Below are 24,075 nucleotides of genomic sequence, written 5' to 3'. Positions count from 1 at the left end.
ATCAGGTGTGTGCGGGAAGGGGGTTTAAAAAAGGTCTAGGACAACCCTTTTAAGAGGGTTCTTGATGAACACTGTTGTCACAAATCTCATGTTTCTCAGTGTAATAGATTTGCATTTTGGAATAGATGCTTATAGAGACTGTGCAACTAGCCCCTAATGAACCAGTGCAGAGGATGGGAGTGGTAGTGGTCATGATGTGATGTTGTGCGATGATATGCTGCCTCAGGCCATTGCTTGCTGGTGACTGGTGCATTGGAAAGGTGATTTAAAGACTCAGGCCAGAAGTAAAAGAATAAAAGTTTCTCAGTGCAAAATATAACATTCAGCAGTAGTGTGGACAAAGTGCAATTTCTATCCCCAGATGATGAGGTATGTGGCTGGTAAATTAGCTGATAGTATGCTATCTTGATGATGACTGTCTCAAAATTCTGGCTAACAGATATGTGCTGGTACTTGTGCCTGTGTAATGCAGGCTTTGAGTTGTTCTGGCCTGGATGCTATCTAGGTGATGGATGTCTGAACCATAGTCCCTCATTTGCAGCAGGGTCTATAAAGCTGTTGTTTGCTGGTCACTCTGCTGACTAAGAACACTGTAGCTTTCAAGAAAGCCGTCACTTGGGATTCTTCACTCTGTCTCTGAAGAAGAATATAGTGCTGGTCCCTAAGACCCTTCAGTTAGGAGCTCAATACTGTGCTTCCTCACTGCACAATATCTAAGCTAGAACTCCCCCTCCTGGCAGGTAACAGGACCATCCTACTCCTATTAAGAGGGCAGTGGTTAACCCTGTCTCTACCAACTATACTTTGTCATGCTGATGTACATACATAACATAATAAACCACAACATAACTAAAAACTGCAGATACTTCCAGGTCTGGGGTACTGCGATTGCACCTTTGTTTATTAAACACAAGCACTTGTTTTGGGTTTTGGATCAATTTAGTTTGGTAACTAGAAGAGAGAAAAAAGGCCAAATTTGCATTGGATGGAGGTCTGTGCAATACTCTCCCCATATGGTCATTGAGTGCACAGATTACCACAAAGTAGGAGGGCCAGCAATACTGTAGTGCATCACAAAATACCACCCCAGCAGTCATGTCAGGAGGGGGAATAGGACCTCTTTTATAGGTGCTATAAAGACACCACCCCATCAGAAAAACTGTCCCTTTACCAGTGGAATAAAAGTCTGAAATCTATGTACATTACCACAGTGCCTTCCATCCCTTGGTTCAAGCATGTGTCTTCCTAGCTTAACTCAAAATTGGGAGTCATCCTCCATAACTACTTCGTTACAGGAGCCTTCCTGCCTTGTTCTCTCTCAGTCCCCTATTATGTTACACAGCATGCCCTAATTTAAACAGACTGCTAAATTAAGGCTGAGGGTTCATAGTACCCCAGATTTGGGGGTATCTGCAATTATGCTATGTGATTATGTTTCTGCCATGTTCACCAGCATCGGAGTAATGGGTGGCAGGAACAGGGCTAATGACCCTGTTCATCCCCTCTTGGTAGGAGTGGACTGGTCCTGCTTCCTGCCAGGAGGGGGATTTCAAGTCCAGACAGAGAAGAGAAAGCACGCACATGTCAGAGTTCCTACTGCAAGGGAACGTGTCCTGCTCTCCCGCAAGACCATGACTCCAGGAAGAGTATCAGAATCACAAACACACTTCCAAAAAAAGCCTCAGTCTACAAAGACAAAAGACAGCAAAGTGATCAGCAAAATCTCAATATTACAGACTCTGCTGCAGGTGAGGGGCTGCAGCTCAAACACCCATCACCCAGACTTCTTCCAGGCCAGTAAAACAACAGGCCTGTATCATACAGTGGACACCTATATCCACAGATGCCTGCTAGTGACATTCAATTCTCACCTAACCAGCCACCATACCTCCTCATCTGGTTCCAGAAACTGCACTACTTCTGCTGGATGTACCACAAGTTATTGAGAGACTATGATACTTTTACTTGCCTGCTTCTTCAAACCACCTTTATACTGCACCGATCCCCAGGGGAGTATACTGACCTACCTGAGGGAGTATACTGTGACATATATAGCATCTCATCAGGGCCACTACCACTCCCATCGTCTGCTCTGCACCAGCTCCTTAGGGGCTTGCTGCAGGTGGAAGTTGGAGGGGTTATTAATGATTTAGTATGCAAAGGCCATCATTTGATCCCTCTCATGGTTGGATCATATGAAGATTCAGTCAGAGCAACTGAAAGGAGTCTGTGAATGGGAGATCATTTTGCACCAGATTCATTGTGCATGGTGTGATTACAGCATAATGATCCTGATACCCTATGTACTAAAATAAGGAGCTGCAGTATACAGAATCTATCATTAGAGTCATTTATGTGTGCACCTTGTACAACCATCTTCCCCTGGCTGTCATTACTTCTTAATATAACATGGCAGAGCTGTGGTAATCCGTGTGAGCGAGGCTTTACTTACTCCTCACTGAAATAGTCCCATTAGGCCAGGTTCGTACAGGGCCATAAAAAAAACAAGGTTGGAGTATTTAAGTCAGATATAGTACATATTCTTCAAAAGGAGACACATTTTTCACAGATCCATTTACAAAAATGCTTTGTGCACAAAGCAAACCGGTTCTGCTTTCACTGTAGTGCCATGATCTGTTTTCCAGGGGTAACACACTGTTGCCAGTCTTTCTTATACAGGAGGAATAACAGAGTTACAGCATAGCTATTAAAAAAAAAAAAAAAAAACAACAGACGTTCCTAAATTGTTATTTTATCAGGATTGCAAGTATTTACTAAGACAGTCATATCATGAGAGCCAGCAGGAAAAGCTGATGTATTTAATCAGTGCAGGATCTTAGGGGGTGGGGCACAACTCCGCCCATGAGGTCAAGAACTTCCCCTGAGGTTCTGCACTAAGCAGTTTTTCTTGGAACATTCTATTAGATGAGACGTCTTCTGTGACTTATCTATCTATCTTATCTGTGACTGATCTAATAATCCAGAATATTATCTACCAAAAAGTGATTTAAAAGAATATAATTACTGTTTTCTTATAATGTTTTATTATGGAGTATGATATAATTTAGTCCCCCGAAACCTGTACAGCAGCAAAATTATTTAGTGACAGTGTTATATTCTCCATTATATTATAGGAGAATTGAATAAATTTCGCTGTGGGCTCATAAATGATTCTGTTTGTAGGTTCTTGCACAGTCTCCGGCTACTTATCTGCAGAACATCATTTGTATGACACCACATCTAGAATTCAATAATAGTGTCTTTCATGAGTTATGACAGGAGATATGTAAAGTTTTAACAACCTGGTAAGATTTTAGAAATGGTTCCCACCCCGGTATTTTATTACAGAGGCTGTAAATCACCAGCTATCTATACGATAAGGGGAATTTTGCATATTATAGGAAAAGCAATCTATTCTGCTTAATGCTCAGAATGATCTGTACGAGGGAGAATTGGCTATGGTTGGTTTTATAGTCAGTGGAGGTTTCTGCATTAAATACAGAGTTTTACAACCTCCAGGCGGAGTATTCCTCTGAAGGAATTGAATTGAACCTTTGTAATGAAAATACATTAGTTTGTCCTTTGTTTTTTTTATCTTCCTGGGGAAGCTGTAGTAGCAAACACTGGACACATTGGAAAGGAGCGGGGGGGCTTTGGACGCAACTAGCCAAGACCCCAGTTTGCTAAATCTTCCTCTCCTTCCCCAAGGACATGAACCTAGCTCTGTAGGATAGTGTTACCAAACAGAAGTATTGGGGCATTATTTGGACACTGGTGGTATTATATTGGCTGTAGGTTCCGGAATTACATTGTCACTAAACAGAAATATTTTGCTATACGAGCACTGCTTGGTGGTATTATGTGGGCTGTATATAGCAGAATTACACAAAACGAAAGTATTGTGGTATTTTTGGGGGACTCTTTGGTGGTTTTATGTGGGTTGCATACAGTATATTGTCACTAAACGAAGTATTGTGGTGTTATTTGGAGACTGTCTGTTGATATTATGTGGACTTTATATGGCTGAATTATATTGTCATCAAACAGAAGTACTGTGGTATTATTAGGGCACTTTCTTGTAGTAATATGTGAGCTGTATATGGCACAATTACATTTATCACTATACAGAACCATGATGCTATTATGTTTTCCCTGTTTGATGGTATTATTAGGTTGTATGCTTCACAATTATATTGTAGCTAAACAATAGTATTATGGTATTATTTGGTCATTATTTTGTGTTATAATGTGGGCATGTGTATGTTGCAGGATTATATATTATCGCTATACGACGGTATTATGCCATCATTTTGGTGGAAATTGTAAGAAAGGGGGTTTTGCAGAGAGACGTATTTATCTAACGTATAAAGCTGAGTGTATGTGTGCGTGTATGTATGTCTGTTAAAGGAATCCGCATTGTCGCATTTACAATCACGAAATTTGGCACACGGGTACATCAGGTGTCCGGGAAGGTTTTAAACCGTTCCTGAGATATTCCTAAAAAAAATGCATTAGCCAATAGAAGCCTGGTCACATGACCCTTATCAGCCAATAAAAGCTCTCAGGCCTTTAGTCTGTGGTGGGGGGTTAGTGTTAAGGGGTTGGGGGCTGTGGAGGTCACTGTTAAGGGGCGGGGGGCTGTGGAGTTCACTGTTAAGGGGCGGGGGGCTGTGGAGTTCACTGTTAAGGGGCGGGGGGCTGTGGAGGTCACTGTTAAGGGGCGGGGGGCTGTGGAGGTCACTGTTAAGGGGCGGGGGGCTGTGGAGTTCACTGTTAAGGGGCGGGGGGCTGTGGAGGTCACTGTTAAGGGGCGGGGGGCTGTGGAGTTCACTGTTAAGGGGCGGGGGGCTGTGGAGGTCACTGTTAAGGGGCGGGGGGATGTGGAGGTCACTGTTAAGGGGCGGGGGGCTGTGGAGGTCACTGTTAAGGGGCGGGGGGCTGTGGAGGTCACTGTTAAGGGGCGGGGGGCTGTGGAGTTCACTGTTAAGGGGCGGGGGGCTGTGGAGTTCACTGTTAAGGGGCGGGGGGCTGTGGAGGTCACTGTTAAGGGGCGGGGGGATGTGGAGGTCACTGTTAAGGGGCGGGGGGATGTGGAGGTCACTGTTAAGGGGCGGGGGGCTGTGGAGGTCACTGTTAAGGGGCGGGGGGCTGTAGATGTCACTGCTATGGGGGATACTGTCGATATCTTTTAACGACACACACAAACATTAAATGAAATAGATGAAATATACCCGTGTGAAGCCGGGTCCTTCTGCTAGTATACTATATAGCTGACATGTCTGTCTGGCTAGTTTGGATCTTACCTTGTACATTACCTTTTTTTTAAAGGTGCGTCCATATGGTAAACTAGAGCATAAGTTATATTACAAGCATATAGCGCTTGACTACCACTAGCAGATTGTTGCCTAAGTGCTGCCTAATCAATAAACTAGACCATATTGCCAAGGATTTGACACTAAACCTAAGCTGAATATGATGTACTACATAAATTATCATCCATGACTGAGCTTAAAACAATTGCTGAGGGACCTTATGTGTTGAAGAAGTTGTCAGGTATTAGAAAAAAATATGTTTTCTAGAGACAGCACCACTGTGGTCTAGTGGCTGTGAACGATATTGCAGTGTATCCATAGTCAGGAGAATGAGGCTGTTACAGCAGAAGAGCCCATGATGTAGACAGAGCATTGGTCTGCTGCATGTAGCATACAGTAAGTGTCATAATATACAGTAAGTGGCCATATAAACCCTTAGGAAAGACGTAGCTGGTTTTTGTGTTTTATGTTTTTACATAAAAATCCGGCTCGGCACATGAATTGTTTGAGTGCAGGAAGAAGTGATCGGTGAGGGGGTGGCTGCTCATAAACTTAAACACTTCTTCCATTTTAATTCCGCTCTTCGATTATGACTAATATAAAATCATATTGTCGTTTTCTGTACAATAGTCACTTTCTGTCATCCGAAAACGGATTTACCATATGAGAACACATATGTTTATACACATTGTAACAGGTCCAAGTCCATACTGTTATGTTTCCCACACTTTTCCCTGTATAACTATAAATATATTGTGAATATTTTGTACAACCATTTATGTGGTGGGTGATTGGAGCTCCCCCTAGTGGTGGCTGTATGCCTACTGTCTGCGCAGTGGATTTGGAGCTCTGTATCTTAAAAACACAATATTGATAGTTATAAATATATATCGAGAAATTGATCAGCACAGAATTTTTGATTAAAACCACATAATGATTGAGATGCACTTTAAGTTACACATGTTCCTCGTCAGGTGCTTCCTTATCAGGGGCAGATTAAGTGCATGATAGGCCTGGGGCTGTCTACCCAACTCGGGCCCCTCCCTCCATTTTAGTTTAAAAAAAATTCTGTATGGAGAGGCTGCAGTGCTTTGTGAGCGCCACAGTCTCTTCCTAGGCCATATGACATAACATTCATCATTCACATGGTCTAGGTGCAGCTCTGTCCCATCTTAGTGATTGGGGCTGAGCTGCAATACCAAGCAAAGCCACTAACGCATGGACAGCGCTGTGCTTGGTAAGGAGCAAAGTGGCTGCAGCGCTCACTGGAACATCGCGGTCTCCTCAAACAGCGGATTGGTGGGGGGTGCCAGGAGTCAAACCCCACCATCTCATAACTCTCTGAGTACAGATGTCATAGATGTTACCTGCAGTCCTATGTAGCACCCCACATAACAAAGTGAATTATTGTGTTATGTGGGGTGCTACAGGGGACTGCAGGGAACATCTACTACGTTATCTGTACACAGAAAGTTATCACTGTTATCTGGGCTGTTACAAATTTGCCAAATTTAAAATACATACGATTATAATAAAAAAGACTTGGAAAAGAATACAGCACCACATACCTCCTATATCCAGGGACATCTCCTGTCATGTAGACCTTCTCTTTGCTCTTCTCCTGTGTCTGACCCAGACCATCATGACAAATTCTTTCAGACGCATCTCGTCTCTGAAGAGTTTGTTACAAGGACATGTTAGATTTCTCAATTTTTCCATCAACCTCCCCATCCTGGGGTCCCAACAATGTCATCCTGCTGCCACTCCCCAATGTCCCAGGTTCTATACCGCAGAAAAAATAGTGACCCCAGTAGACATAATAGGGTCATTTATCAAACTGGTATAAAGCAAAACTGTCTAAGTTACCCATAGCAGCCAATCAGATTCCACCTTTCATTGTCCAAAGGAGCTGTCTGCGCTCCTGAGCATATAAGCCCAACGGCTTAGGTAGGTTTAGCGTAGGACCCGCCTGACCTGAGACCACCTTGGCGCTTGGTAGGCGGGCACAGATCTGTTTTGATCAAAATATATTGGCTAAGTGTCTCAGATTTTATTACATCAGAGTGAGGGCTTGGTCCATATATAATGCTTGCATTTTAATTATTAAGTGCATTATTATCTTTTTTCTGTAATTTTATCCCAAAGGTCCCTATAGTGTCTACAGCAATTATAATGTCCCCTTGAGTGCCCCCAGTAATAATAACACCCTATATTGTGCTCCAGGTAATAATGCCTGAATAGTGTCCCCAAAAATAATGTCCCCACACTGCCCCTATGAAATAATTTGCCCCCACACTGTCCCCATTAAGTAATTTGCCCCACACTGCCCCATGAAGTACTTTGCCCCCACACTGCCCCAATGAAGTAAATTCCCCCCACACTGTCCCCATTAAGTAATTTCCCCCTATACTGCACCATTAAGTAATTTGCTTCCACACTGTCCCCATTAAGTAATTTGCCCCACACTGCCCCATGAAGTACTTTGCCCCCACACTGCCCCATGAAGTAATTTGCCCCCACACTGTCCCCATTAAGTAATTTGCCCCCACACTGTCCCCATTGAGTAATTTCCCCCTATATTGCGCCATTAAGTAATTTGCTTCCACACTGGCACCATTGAGTAATTTGCCCCACACTGCTCCATATTAAGTAATTTGCCCCATGTAATCATTTGCCCCCACTGTCCCTGCAGTAATATGACCCCCAAAGTTGGCACACATACAAAAAAAATAAAAAAATAAAGGCTAATACTTACCTGTGTCCGTGATGGTGAGGCAGGCGCGCGTACACCCCGACACAGGCGCGCAATGACATCATCGCACGTGATGATGCCTGCGCCGGGATTTTACTACCACATAGGTTTCAAGCCTACTAGGCCTGAAGCCTACGGCAGTGATAGGCGGCGGGGCAGGGAACTATGTGCTCCCATGCCCGGCCGCAGTATGTAATAACCCGCCACTGTTCCTTATGTTTCCTTCTGACACAAATAAGTATATGCTGCACAGGCCGTGTTTAGCTTGCAGCAATTTCTGGTTTAGCAACATTATTACAGCAGGAAATAAGCCTTAGACAGCTGTCGCCCAACAGATACTCCTCCCGACCTCCCTATACACATGCACACTCGGCTCTTCTGGGAATGTCTTTGAAAATTATGGACATCCCTTGCAAATTTTTCACTATTAGCAACTATGCTACTTATGGCAATACTACCTGCTGCTCCAGCCCTGTCAGTCTTGTTTTCCCTGTCCAGTTATTCTTCGCATTACTGCAGTATTAAAGGGGTTATGCCATGTTTACTAGTAAGGCTGCTTTCACACTGGCGTTTCTGGGTCCGCTTGTGAGATCCGTTCAGGATGTGCAGGAGTAGAAAAACACAACAGCTCCACACCTGTCCATAGGTCGTGTCTGGCATTGCATCTAAAAACAATTGAAACAAATAGAATTTATTTATTATAAAATGTATTTATATAGCGCCACAATATTCCGCAGCCCTTTACAAGTTCATAGGGTTCATATGCAAAACAAAAATAACTAAAAAATCACAAGCGATACCATTTTTGAAGAAAGCAGCCATGTTTTTCTAATCCAGTACAATGCCTTTAAAATATTATTATTGTTTTTTTGTTATTTTATGCCAGCATTTTTTGTTTTTTTTGCTAGCATAGAAAAGCCCCATAATGTTTAAGAATTGCACCCTGTATATTTGATCTTAGGGTACTTTTAGACTTGCGGCAGAGGGTTCCGGCAGGCAGTTCCGTCGCCGAAATGCCTGCCGGATCCGTCAAAACGCATGCAAACTGATGGCATTTGTCAGACGGATCAGGATCCTTATCCGTCTGACAAATGCATTGAAATGCCGGATCGGTCTCTCCAGTGACATCCGTAAAAACGGATCCGGCATTAATTTTTTTCACTTTTTTTGCAGACCGCAATGCCGGATCCGTTTTGACGGAACACTCGGGGCCGGATCTGGCATTAATGCATGTCAATGGGAAAAAATGCAACTGTTTCGGAAATTGTGGACGGAGATAAAACCATAGCATGCTGCGGTATTATCTCCATGCCGAAAAGTCAAAAAGACTGAACTGAAGACATCCTGATGCATCCTGAACGGATTGCTCTCCTTTCAGAATTTATGGGGATAAAACTGATCAGTTCTTTTCCGGTATTGAGCCTCTAGGACAGAACTCAGTGCCGGAAAAGAAAAAACGCTAGCGTGAAAGTACCCTTAGCATGTTAATAGAAAAGACCACCCAGAAAGAATAGATGTGTCTGGTATAATTGGAAATCTCAGATTTTAGCAGTGATGTTTGTTGTGTGATGTCAGCTTGTCATGAAAACTGCCGTCCGGGTGTTAATCTTCTTCTCCCTTCTGTATCTTCAGTCTCGGCAGACACCGGAGGGCGAGTTTCTCCCTCTTGATCAACTTGAACTAGACGTAGGATTTAGCACAGGGGCGGATCAGCTTTTTCTGGTTTCTCCTCTTACAATCTGCCATATGATTGATGCAAAAAGCCCCTTCTATGACCTTTCTCAGAGGTCCATGCAGACGGAGCAGTTTGAGATCGTCGTCATCCTCGAGGGGATTGTGGAAACTACCGGTAAGTCATCTTCTATTTTCCTAATATTTGGATGCAATGTTGCAGTAAACCTCATTCTTAGTTATTATTCCTGTCCTATCTGAGTATTCTTCTGCTAGTCCAGCTTCGTGGTCTTCTATTACAGTCAGAACTCTTATGCGCATTTTTTTGCGGATTGAATGCAGACCTATTCATTTCAATAAGGCCACAAAAATTGCATCCATATGTCTGCCTGTGCGTCTCGCGAAAAAATAAATAAATTGAAAATGTCCTACTCAAGTCAGTTTTGCAGACAAGAATAGGCATCTAGTCAATAGGGTAGGCGGCGGAAAATTTGGGATGCACAAGGCCTGTATCTGTATTGTGCAGTACATACGGTCATCCGCAATCAGGAACCATGTTGTTGGCCGCTCCTTCTGAGGCTTTCTAGGCCGAATATATGGCATTTGATAGAGCATCTTGTAATTTTCTGTGTGCAAAAAATCTCCTTTCGACCATCAAAATAGCTGAAAACCAGATGTGGGATTCATGAGAAATTCATGAAAACACAATTTGAGATGATGCAACCAAAATATTCTACTTGGGATCAGGTTGAAGGGGTTTTGCCATCACATACAATGGGGGCATATCGCTAGGATATGCCCTCATTGTCTGATAGGTGCGTGTCCCACCTCTGGGACCTGCACCTACAACGAGAACGGAGCGGGGAAGTTAATGGAGGGCGCATTGCGCATGCGCAGCTGCCCTCCATTCATTTCAATGGGGCCGCCGAAAATAGCCGAGTACTGGCCATTTCCGTCTTCCCCATAGGAATTAATGGGAGCAGGGGCCGCGCGTGCACAGTGCACTCCCATTTGGTGGACGGACTTCGAGAAACCCCGGGTCCTCCAGCCACAGCTCTCCCCACTCTGTTCTCCTTGTAGGTGCGGGTCCCAGAGGTGGGACCCGCACCTATCAGACGATGGGGGCATATCCTAGCAATATGTCCTCATTGTATGTGATGGGAACACCCCCTTAAGGGATCGGGTAAATTTTTCTGGAACAAACAAATGTACTCAGATTGGCTGTCAAATCAGTAGGAGGCGACAATGAGCATGGGGAAAAGAATTCACCAAAGTTAAAGAGCTTCTTTCAGCAGAATCAACCTTATAATGCCTGGTAGGGTTAAACATGCTGATTAAATCCATACTTCCTTCCCTTGGGCCACTGCTGCATTGAGGAGAAATATATATATATAAAAAAATATGCTAATTAGTGATTAAGTGCAATTAGGGCAGGCCCTAGCCACTCGATGCACCTTAGTTCCTCCCTAAGTACTCATTAGTACCCTCCCCCTCCACCTGACCCTGTCAACCAAGTGGGGGGAGGGGATGTCCAGGGAGGCAGAGGGGAGAAACTAAGGTGCACCAAGAGGCTATGGCCTGCAGTGAGGCACTACTTAGCATATTTCTAAAATACTGTATATTTCTCCTAAAGGCAACAAAGGAACGGGGTAATAAAGGGCATATTTTTTAATAAGCAGGATCAGCCCTACCAGGCATTATGGTCGGTTTAATAGGGTGGATGCTGCTGATAAATGGCCTTTAAAAAAAATAAAAAATAAAGTCAGTTTTCAGGCCTGAAGCATGATGGGAATTAAATTTAGGATATATTAAAAAATAATAATAAAAAAATAATATATATATATATTTAAGATGATGATGTCACAAAATTAGCCTAAAAGACTGTGTATATTTTCACGGATTTTCTCTGTAGGTGAAAGGTAATGATAATGTGGTGTAAAGCGAACTGATTTTTGGCAATGAGTTATGGTGTTTTTTTTTAAAAAAATTATGAAAATGGCGTCTTTGATTATGGATGTGGAATTACTTTGTACTTACTGTGGCAATTTGAGGCAGAGCTGGTTGGACTGGGATGTGTGAATGGTTTGGTCATGATATTTTCATTGTGTTTTTGGATATGTATAGGATTAAAAGCCAAAATTAGATCTTTTTGCCACTAATGATTGCTGTGTGTATTATTTTCTCTCCTTTGGTAATGTAACATATAACATAGTAACATAGTACATAAGGCCGAAAAAAGACATTTGTCCATCCAGTTCGGCCTGTTATCCTGCAAGTTGATCCAGAGGAAGGCAAAAAAACCCTGTGAGGTAGAAGCCAATTTTCCTCACTTTAGGGGAATAAAAAATTCCTTCCCGACTCCAATCAGGCAATCAGAATAACTCCCTGGATCACCGACCCCTCTCTAGTAGCTATAGCCTGTAATATTATTACGCTCCAGAAATACATCCAGGCCCCTCTTGAATTCCTTTATTGTACTCACCATCACCACCTCCTCAGGCAGAGACTTCCATAGTCTCACTGCTCTTACCGTAAAGAATCCTCTTCTATGTTTGTGTACAAACCTTCTTTCCTCCAGACGCAGAGGATGTCCCCTCGTCACAGTCGCAGTCCTGGGGATAAATAGATGATGGGAGAGATCTCTGTACTGACCCCTGATATATTTATACATAGTAATTAGATCTCCCCCTCAGTCGTCTTTTTTCTAACGTGAATAACCCTAATTTTGATAATATTTCAGGGTACTGTAGTCCTCCCCATTCCAGTTATTACTTTAGTTGCCCTCCTCTGAACCCTCTCCAGCTCTGCTATGTCTGCCTTGTTCACAGGAGCCCAGAACTGTACACAGTACTCCATGTGTGGAGTACGCTATTCAGAGCAGAGGTGAATACAAATACTTAAAGGAGTCTTCCCATCAAAAGCATTTTGTTGCGTATCCTCAGGATATAGTGTGTACTGTATGCCTTATACCTATTGAGTGCTTATAGCATCTGGGCCCCAATGCAAATTCTGTAACATAGTCTTCCCCCGCCATGTGCCATTTTAATACTGGCAGTGATCCTTTTGGGCCCGCCAGGCTGGCCCCTGGTATGGCTGCTACCTTTGCACCCTCTATATCTACACCCCTGAGGAAAAGCGAGGTCCTAGCTGCATCTGCTTCAATGGACAGGTAACCAAATGTGTGCATGTCTCTCGCCATTAAACTTTGTGGGAGATATCAAAAGAATACAGCCTTGAGTATTTGCCATATATTTTCAGATGGAAATGTCCCTTTAAAGAGTATCTGTCACCAGCGACCTCCCTATCAAACTATTTGCATAGACACATAGCTCTGGTTCTCCTGATTAAAACGCAGTTTTTCTTTTGTTGATCCGAGGCTCCATTCCTGAGTCAGGATGCTTTTTGTTAATATGCAAATTAGGTATTTGATGCAATGAAGGAGTCACCATTGCTCTTGTTGCGCACAGGTTCTGCACCTTTGGTGCAATGAAGGCTTTACCATTGCTCTTGTTACACTGCGGCTCCGCTTCTATCTGTGGCCAGCCCCCTCTACGGCTGCTTTCAATGACATGGCCAGGTAGTGGCAAAGCAACGAGGAAAGGGCTGGCCACAGAAAGGAGCGGAGCCACGGTGCAACAAGAGCAATCGTGACATCATCATTGCACCAAAGGGGAGGAACTTGTGCGCAACAAGAGCAATGGGGACGCCTTTAGTGCACCAATGATTTAATTTGCATATTACATATCGGCTGTGACCCAGGAAGTGTCGGAACGGGAGCAGCAGGAGACTGGAATACTATTACTTTTTTTGTTTATTTACTGTCATTCTGAATAGTAAATATGCCATTTTATTTTTTTAAACAGGGCCATATATTGCTGTGATGGATTGACACATATAATACTATCAGCTATAGAATATTTGCATTATTTAAATAATAGTAATATTATTAATAATATAATGATAAATATTATTATTATTATTATCATCTATCTATTTATCTATCTATATATTATCTATCTCCTATCTATCTATCTATCTATCTATCTATCTATCTATCTATCTATCTATCTATCTATTATCTATCTCCTATCTATCTATCTATCTATCTATCTATCTATCTATCTATCTATCTATCTATCTCATATCTATCTATCTATCTATCTATCTATTATCTATCTATCTATCTATCATCTATTATCTATCTATCTATTATCTATCTTCTATCTATCTATCTATCTATTATCTATCTATCATCTATTATCTATCTATTATCTATCTTCTATCTATCTATCTATCTATCTATCTATCTATCTATCTATCTATCTATCTATCTATCTATCATCTATTATCTATCTATCTATTATCTATCTTCTATCTATCTATCTATCTATCTATCTATCTATCTATCTATCTATCTATCTATTATCTATCTTCTATCTATCTATCTATCTATCTATCTATCTTTCTATCTATCTATCTATCTATCTATCTATCTATCTATCTATCTATCTATCTATCTATCATCTATCTATCATCTATTATCTATCTATCTATCTATCTATCTATCTATCTATCTATCTATCTATCTATCTATCTATCTATCTATCTACCTTTCATCTATATGAGACATGCTCATGGACACAAGATGCATTATCCTACTTTTCTCCCCCAGACTTTGGTCTGACACTCGCATCTCCAGTATCTATTTGGTTAAAATTTCTTACGAATCCAATTTGGCACATCCCCTGCACCAGTCATGCTGTCATAAACAATGGCTAATTACTTTTATGTAGCAAAGCTAGAGTGATTTAGTTGTGTTGTATTTCAGTGGATCTTGCTCATACCATCTGCTTTGAATTTAATTTCTTATGACTAGTCCCATGGTTGAAAAGTCTGGATGAAGATAGTCATTTACATATTTTAGTTTTTTTAGTTTTTTTTTACAAAACACCTTTTTAGAAATTACAGTAAATTCTACTGACTGCAGGATGTTGGAGAGCTGATATCGTAGCTGTGCGCCTCATGTATCAGTTGGGCCGGAGAAGTGCTCTTCCTGACAATATCCTCAAAGAATACCAAGAACGAGCTGATCCCTTTTTGCTGATATTTGCACCATGTCACTAACTGTTCAGCCACAAATGAAAAATTGTCACTGGTATTGATATTAGAAAAGTAGCAGTTTATTGCTAAGGAGCAACCGAAATGGGATTTTTGTCATTACTTTTATTTGTCATTGTCTATTTAACATCCTGTTGGCAATATTACTATTGTAGAGTAGACTTGAGGAAGGTGGTATGACAATTAAAGGGACTCACAGGGGCACAGCTATGAGGGGGTGCAGAGGGAGCAGTCACAGCTAGCTCTTGCTATCACATAAGATAATAGTATCATAAATGGCGGATGAAAAGAGGAGGAACAAGGAGATTTAAAGAGATCGTATATATTGGCACCAATCAGGCTGTAACAGGAAATAGCACAAATATGGTGTTTAAATATGAATTGCATTTATTAATATTGACTATGTTTATATGACAAATATCTTACAGATAAGACACATGTACAGAAATAAATTACACCGATAACACTATTGAACCACAAAATTAGTTATTTGTAGTTACATTACTGCACATTATTACTATAGGACTATTAATAATACTCAATATTAATACATTTCGAAATAATATAATTGTTCATTAGATATCGATTAATTTGATTACAAATTAGTAGTTATGTTATTTATTATTATTTTACTATCATTATTTTTATTATTATTTTTAATATTTATTATATTAGTTATATTGTAATAGTAGTAGTTATATTGTTTTGCAACTGGTGAGTAGGGCCTGGTTAAAGGGGTATAATGTCTTCAGAATACACATTTATGAAGGTTGTGGTAATTTTTTAATGTATTTCCTTTACCTTTATTGCTCCTGTTTTCCATTCTGGGCTGTGGTCACATGACCATGTCCATGCAGCTCTTTATTATTTCCTGTGATGTTATGTCCAGTGATAGGGGAGTGTCCATGTAACAAGCTGGGTGGGAGGAGCTATAAACTAGCTGGGCGTTGTTAGGGGCGGTGCTGGAGCTGTGGCAGAGGAAGGAGAAGTGCATCATGGGTTCAGTTGGATACAGGAACAGGAAGTGCTACATACAGGATGGAAACACAGAGATAGGTTTACATCGTGAAATTGGGTAAGGAGCGTCCAAATTGGAAAAGAAACAGCACGGATAAGATGTACATGAGTATATTTGTTAAAAACCATAGTAATCTCAGAAAACCTCTTTAAAGTCTTGTTAGGACCGTATTTCTCATCAGACAGGATCCAAATACAATAATGAACAAGTGCCAAAGTAACCCTACTATATGGTGCCCATATAATGTAGCTATGTAGTGCCAACATACTACCACACAGTGCCAAAACAATACTACCATGCTATTTAAAAGCAACAGTCACCCCTGTTAAGCTTTTTTTGTGGAATGCTACCGGACCTCAGAAGTTTTGTTGTGATCAGTTCTGGAAGAAATGGGGCAAGTGGAGATCCTCGGGTAATGGAGATCCTGGAGCAATTACCCCATTTGCACTTGATTTTGCCTATCAATACCACAAAAAGTAATGGAATTAATATTCTTACACCCAATATTCTTGGATGTAAAGATGTTATTTAGTTATGTGTGTTTTTGCTTGTGTGCACTGTGGTTTAGGTAACACATGTGGTATTTCCCAATACAAAGAATTCCAAACAGAGAACTGCAAGATAATGTGATATCTGACAAGACTGGAGGCACTGAGCAGAAATAAAACAATAATTAAGGAGAAAAGTCATAGATTTTTCTGTCTCTGAGAATTTCTTTACCCTTGCAAGGTCATTTGAGATATTTTTCTTTATCTACTGATAGAATAGTCTAGAACAGGGGAGTAGCTATAAGGGGTGCAGAGGTAGCATTCACTACCGGGCCCAGGAGCCTGAGGGGCCCTAAGAGTATTGTGCTACATAAGAAGATACCAGTTTTATTGAAAGTGCATGCTGTTCAAGTTACACCGTTGGCAGAAGGGAAGGGGTTAGGTCATTTGTCATGTGGGGGGGGGGGGTTGCACAATTCCAATTTTTTCCTCCGGTAGCAGGAAGGCTATGTGCTTTCCTGTCCCTGGCTACAAAGCACTGAGGGAAGGGTGGCCCGAGTTGAACTCTTGCACAAGGGCCCATGAGCTTTAGCTACGCTCCTGGTCTAGAATATTAGATTTGTCCAATTCTGTTAATGTTGAAGTAAAGGAATTTAAATCAAAGGCAAAATAAAAAAAAACACCCTAAATAGGAAAGAAAAATAAATGCTTAATAAATACAATCTATTAAAAAAAATTGCAGATGAGGAAAAGTATAGCTGTAATTTAGAATATCCTGTAATAATGTGCATGACAGATGATGACTACATCTTAATCAGAGATCTGTAGTTTTGTAATGAGGTCATCACTTATTCTAATTACTTTAAAAAGGAAAAATGAATCACATAAGATCTGCTTACCCCAGTGTTACTGCAAAATGAAATATAAAAGTATAATATCTTAGGAGATGTATTGTGAATTTTGTTTAGTATTTTTGCATTTTAGGCTGCTTTCACACATAGGCCTTTGTTGGCGTTTTCTGTACTTTTGCATTTTTCTTTTTTATTGTTGCAACCAGCACTTTTTGCTCAGTCTTTTTCACTAAAAACATCAGCATCAGATATTAGCTGAAGGTCTATAGGAAATATAAAACAAAGTGTACACAAGTTTTTTTTTTCTCCTGGTTTTTGTTTAAAATCATTAGGTGATTTTTTTTTTTTTATTCTCTAGCATCCTTTCAAAAATATAGCATGGTGGAGCTTTCAGCATTTTTCAGACATTTTCACAACACCTCCTGGTTATGAAAAAAAGTGGTAAGTGGTAAGACACACGGGGGAATATTTACTATTGAATATGTGCCAGGTTTGTGGTGCAATTTGCACCGAAAAAAAAACTAAAACTGGTGTATAGGCTTTGCAACAAATTTATCAGGTATTTTAGATACTTTTCTAACCTTTTTGTGTCTCGTCTGGGAAGGGGCACGGCTTATCAGAAAGGGATGTGGCTTATCACAACGGAGCATGAGTTTGTGTCCAATATTTTGCCATATTTTTGGAGTAAAACTAAGCCAACTTGTACTGTAGGTGGTATAAACTTAGACTGGGCCATCTTTATCAGCCTACACCAGCCATTGTAATAAATATGGCTCTATTCAATACTATCTGTCTGAGTTTACACCTTCTAACTTTTAGACAGTATTAGCTTTCTGTTTTTCCAGCTGTCTCCTCTGTTTTCGACCGTTCTAAAACTTAGATAACATTTTTGGCACATGGACAAATTTTTGTCATATTAACTGAATTCTGGCATAAATCTGGCACAAAATTTACATTATGCTATATTTATAAAAGTCCATGCACCTGAATAGTAAATTGGTCTAATATTAAGACTGGAATTCATATTCTTAGTAGGAGCAAAAGGAAATCTGTACCATTGTGTGCATTCTGGCCTTTTTTAACTCCTAAAAAAAACCAAAAGAGCCAAATTCTTGCGTGTGTACTGGAGACACTTATAGGCTATGTACACCTTTTTGTTTATGATTGCATTTTACAAATTTTTGGCTATAAATCATATTTTCAATTGGCCTTTATTATAAAATATTGAGTTGTTCTGTCACAAAGGGTTAACTTTTTTTCTAACTGCGTGACCAGTCATCGAATACAGTAAATCTTTCTAAATTACTAAGAGGTCATAAATAGGGAAGAGCTAACCCAAACTGCAAAGTTTGGGTTTATACTGAACTTTGCGAGTTCAGGTGATTTATGAATTACTTTATTATTTTCAATTATAACATGGTTATATAGAAAATAACATAATTATTAAGATAGAATGCAAAAGGGAAACCTTTAGAGGCATTCTGTTTTGCATTCCGGCATAATAGAAGTCTATGGGAGCATAATGGATCCGTCCTGGTTTCCATTACGCAGGAGTCCTGTCCTACATAACGGAAACCAGGTTGGATCCGTTATGCTCCCATAGACTTCTATTATGACAGAATGCAAAATGGAATGCTTCTAAAGGTGTCCCTTTTGCATGCTGTCTTAAGTGTTACGTTATTTGCCGATATAACCATGTTATAATTAGTGATGAGCGGCAGGGGCAATATTCAAATTTGCGAAGTGCCGATATTCGCGATTAATATTCGCTATTCGAATATTCACGCCCAACACTTGTTATAATGGAAAATAATAAAGTGAAGTTCGGGTCCTCATTGACTTCAATTGGGTTCGGGTTCAAATTCGGGTCCCGAACCCAAACTTTGACCTGAAGTTCAGCCGAACCCGGCAAACCCGAACTTTAATGGGTTCGCTCATCTCTAGTTATAAACATTTAAATAAGCCACGTAAGATAAGGACTGATCTGTAATGAGTGTTTTTAATGTCAGAGAGCAGAGATAAGGAGCCCATCAGCTCCCCAATTGATAGTAAGGAGTGAAAATCCAGAGGATGCTACTAGAGCATCTCAGATATGCACAGAAAAAAGGGCTCCATATTTTTTTTAATAAAGACCAATTGAAAACATGATTTTTTCAAAATGAGTACAAAGCAATAATAAAAAAACATTGCCCCCCAAAGTTTTACATTTATTTGGGTGAGGTGGTGATTATGTATAAAATTGAAGTGATGCTAACCTAAAAAAAATGTACAACAAAAATACCATCTGTTCAGTCATGAAGACTCCTGTCAATCTTTTGAAACATACTTTTTGAAATATGGCCGCCATGAAAAAAGCAGGGATCCTTTCCTCCCGATCCTCTCCATCTTCAGCTTGGGCGGGCTTAGATCATTGTGCTTAGTGAAATGGGTGTGACTTATACTGCCTGGTCTCCACTGTAGACAGTTAGATGAGGTGAGCTTTCCTCTGCAGCAAGCAACCTCCCAGTCGTAGAGCGAAATAGAGAGATGTCATTGTATTCTCCAAAATGTGAATCGATACATTTCACTGTGAATCTCAGCTCTGGAAAATTGACTTTGGCATCTGTACACGGCAGCTTAGCGGGATTGTCTGGTGGATTCATTTTTTTTAAAGGCTTAGAACAGTATAAAATTCTTTCATTCTGAGGCCTAGTTCACACGAACGTGTGTGACCCGTGCCCGTGCTGCGGCCCGCAAATTGCGGGCCGCAATGCACGATCGCTGGCCGTAGGTCAGCAGCCTCGGATCGCGGACCCATTCACTTTAATGGGTCCGCGATCCGCCCGTTCCGCAAAAAGATAGGACATGTTCTATCTTTTTGGGGAACGGAAGTACGGGACGCAACCCCAAGGAAGCACTCCGTAGTGCTTCCGAGGGGTCCCGTTCCGTGCGGCCGTTCCGCAATTCCGGATTTGCGGACCCATTGAAGTGTATGGGTCCGCATCCGTGATGCGGAATGCACACGGAACTGTGGCCGTGTATTGCAGCCCGCAATTTCCGGGCCGCAATACGGCCACGGATCACACACGTTCGTGTGAACTAGGCCTGAGGCTTATCACTCATCCATCGGTCTTTGCTTCCAAGCCCCTCTCGACAAACAGGAAATTAGCCAATCACTGGCCGCAACAATGACCAGCCTTAGCCAGTGATTGGCTGAGCAGTCATTTCCTGTGTGTTGAGTGGAGCATGGAAGCAGAAAACGGTGGGGAATCGGGAAGCCTCAGATCAGGAGCTGCAGGGGATTGCTAAGGTGAATAAGACTTATTTTATTTGACACTGTTCTATAATATTTTTTTTTATATCTATCTACCTGAAAATCCCTTTAAATCTTGTCCATACTGCCCATTTTACATGCTGTATCATTGGAGAGGGCAATAAAATTGATTTCTCCAAAGGAAATACAAACTTCATTGGTTGGATTTACCCTAAGTTCACACCTGAGCGTTTTACAGCGCGTTCCTACGAGCTGTAAAACGCACAACAAGGAGAAACCAATGCTTCCCTATGGGAATGGTTCTCACCTGGGCGTTTTACAGCGCGTACGATCGCGCTGTAAAACGCCCGACGCTCAAACAAGTACTTGAGCTTCTTTGGGGAGTTTTGTCGCGCGTTCCCGTACATAGACTTTCGGGAACGCTCGACAATGGGCATTCGCTTGTCTCTGTATGCACGCTTGTAAACGCCTGTACAATCGCGCATACAGAGCACTCCTTTCAGAACGCTCAGGTGTGAACCCAGGGTTAAACCTAGGACCCACTGAGCTGTAAAAAAAAGTAGACACCCCTTTAAAAGAGCTGAAAACTCAACAAATTGTAACACAAGCAACATTTGTCTTTCTTTCTAGTGCCTCTATTAGCCCTTCCATTGAGGTGGTTGAATGGATCATTTTTTTTTTCCAGGAACAGTGCCACTTTTGTTCGTGGGCCATGACTGATATTACAGCATTATTTCTTCAAACTAAATGGTGCTCAACTGCAGTACCACTTGCCGCCCATGGACATGCGTGACACTGTTTTTATTTCTAATTCTGGACAACGCCTTTAAGCGTCAGCACAGGTCCCCTTTAAAAAGATTAGATTTTTGTCAGAAGATGCAGAACTGAAAGTCTACCACTGCTAAGAATGTGGAATATCTAATAAGAGGCTGGGGATATGAGGCAATGGTTCCACCATAATAGATTGAACTGTATGCTCTCTGTGTTATTACATGCCCTCCACGGGGCTGGAGATGACACTCATACAAAAGGCACGGGGACTATGGAAAGTGATTGCAAATGACAGGGCTTGGTGCAACAGTGATAAAACATGTAGCAGATGGCCATGATTTCATGTCAGTGCGTCACTGTACATATGACCGTCATTGGGGAGTAACACTGCTGCTTCTGATTTCATACTCATAGGAGCTGTAATAATTGAGAATCCAAATCAATGAGTCTCTTGTATTATCTACGAGTTGTATTATTGATCCATTAACACTGAGAATTATATGATGAAATTTGAAGGTATAAGACTTTTTACACCTTTCTTTGAACTTACATAGGAAGTATATACCTCAGCCAGAACTCTGCAGTGTATCCCTTTGGTTACACTGCCTATAGGACTCGTCGTGTGTAAAGCACATATACTGCATATAAGGTTTTTCACTGTGCCCCCCCCCACCCTATATACTGTAGCATGCACATTAGCCTATACCAGTCAAGCCAGCGTCATCCACCCATCTGAAGACAGTACTGTTTCAGGGTTATTGCCCTTCATCAATACAGAGCAGGTTGGTGGCTGGATGAGATGCCTTCACACTAGCATTAAAGAGATTTGGCAGTATTTTCCGGCATATATTGAAGCTCTCTGGATCGGGACGCAACCCAGCAAATATGCCAAGAATCTTACGGACAAATACTGCTGCGGTCATTGTACAAAGAAAGAATAGATAAGCTTTGTTAATCGTCTATTCGTTGCAAATGGTGGATCCTGTCTTATCTATACACAGAGGTGATATCATTACAGGCAGGTTTAGAATGACAGATAAGCAGATAACTGATGTAAAGTTATCTGTACAGACCAAGAAGTGGCGCCTATTATTAGGCTTAGTGGCCAGTGCAAAAACTGCAGAATTGTATGGCTTTTGTTCAAATATAGATATTGAGATAGAAAATTTAAAAACGACATCATCAACAATTCTTTAAAAAGATGTTAAACATAAAAATGTGATTTGAACAATAGGTCATTTTCTGACAACACATTCCCTTTAAATTCCTTGTACTTTAGGCACGTCTGGAGGAAGCCATATTGGAGGAACCCTGTTGATTTTTTCTTCGTTGCTTGCTCTTTTTTAGGGCTTATCTAGCTTATAAATGGTGCCCTCCCCCAGTGGCGTACATAATGAAGTAAGGGTTCCATATCAAGGATCAAACCATGCCCCCCACACAGGACAGAAGGGTTTCTGCCTAAACCCTTTTCAATTACCCTTGGGCCATTTTTCCACTGCCTCATTTGCTAAAAGTTGTTCCTTCAGAGGGTAGAGTCCTGGCCAAGTTTTTACCTCCAGTAGAAAAGAGGGCATGATCTCAACTAAGACTGGGCCCCCTCTTGCCCTGGGCCCCATAGCAGTCGCACGATCTGTCGCTATGATAGTTACGCCCCTGCCCTCCCCCCATATGAACTGAACAGAATTCAGCCATAGGGGTTTTCGCTGCATATATGAATTCACTACGTAGTCTGAATGTAAACATTTTCTATATTCCATTTCTATCAGAGAGCAATCTGGGCTTTGCTGAATCCATGTGCAATGGTGAAGCAATTTTATAAAGGACCCTTCATCTGCAGCAATGCTGATTGCTTCTGATATTGCCTCATTGGGCATAATTATATCATCTGACCCTTTGCGGATTGACTAGAATGGGGGGGGGTTCAGATAATATTTGTTCAACAGATTGTATCTCCTCGGCACTTATAGCTAGTAATTGTCCTCCTATTTAGAGTGGTAATTCCACCAGTGTACGGTAATTTTTTTTTTTCACCCTTAACATTCCCATCTGTGTCGGTTTCACGCTTTTTTCCCCCTACCATCCCATCTGCTTGTAATCGTCTCCATCTTGTATTATCTCCTTATTTACCCTGCTGCAGTCCACAGAACACATCTGATCATATGCTTTTTATTCTCAATTGTATAAGGAAATGCAGTTTTTACTGTCAGAACAGTTTTGCTAGGCTGCAGGGCACAGCATGGCGCATGCATAATGAGCACACACAGTGGGAGGCCGCTCGGTAGTGGTGTCGGAGGCACCAGTTGTTGCAAAATTGTGCAAATTTTGACCCCTTTATTAAAGGGGTTCTCCGGGCTTTTAATATTGATGACCTATCCTCAGGATAGGTCATCAATATCAGATTGGCGGGGGTCCGACACCTGGCACCCGCGCCAATCAGCTGTATGAAGAGGCGGCGCGCGCAGTGTGCGCGTGCCATCTCCCGTCTCTCTTCCTGCCGCTGCTATGTCTATGACAAAGCATCAGCAGCAGGAAGAGAGAAGGGAGACAGCACGTGCACACTGCGCGCGCCGTCTCTTCATACAGCTGATTGGCGCGGGTGCCAGGTGTCGGACCCCCGCCAATCTGATATTGATGACCATCCATATTAGAATCCTGGAGAACCCCTTTTGTATTTTGGCATTGTCTCTAGTGAAGAATGAATTTGCAATATAATGTTGCGAGCTTCTATAGGCACTGTATAATGGCTCCATAACGATCATACAGTACTGATGATCATGCCATGTAAATGGAGTTAACGGAGCACCAATCAACATGCTATATCACCAGTCAGGGCTTGTTAGT

The 24,075-nt window shown here is 41.5% G+C and overlaps 1 protein-coding gene across 2 annotated transcripts in view; it reads left to right on the top strand.

The window, feature by feature from the left end:
• Window positions 1–24,075, top strand: part of KCNJ3 (potassium inwardly rectifying channel subfamily J member 3) — a 231,024-nt gene that overhangs the window by 6,624 nt on the left and 200,325 nt on the right. For both annotated transcript variants that reach the window (XM_040440508.1, XM_040440509.1), the window contains exon 2: window positions 9,697–9,913. In XM_040440508.1, coding sequence (XP_040296442.1) covers window positions 9,697–9,913 — 217 coding nt within the window. The remainder of the gene's footprint in view (window positions 1–9,696; window positions 9,914–24,075) is intronic.

This window comes from Bufo bufo, chromosome 7 (genome assembly GCF_905171765.1).
Source record: "Bufo bufo chromosome 7, aBufBuf1.1, whole genome shotgun sequence".
Classification (NCBI taxonomy): domain Eukaryota; kingdom Metazoa; phylum Chordata; class Amphibia; order Anura; family Bufonidae; genus Bufo; species Bufo bufo.
Note: the sequence above shows the minus strand (reverse complement) of the source record. Positions and strands in the feature narration are given on the sequence as shown.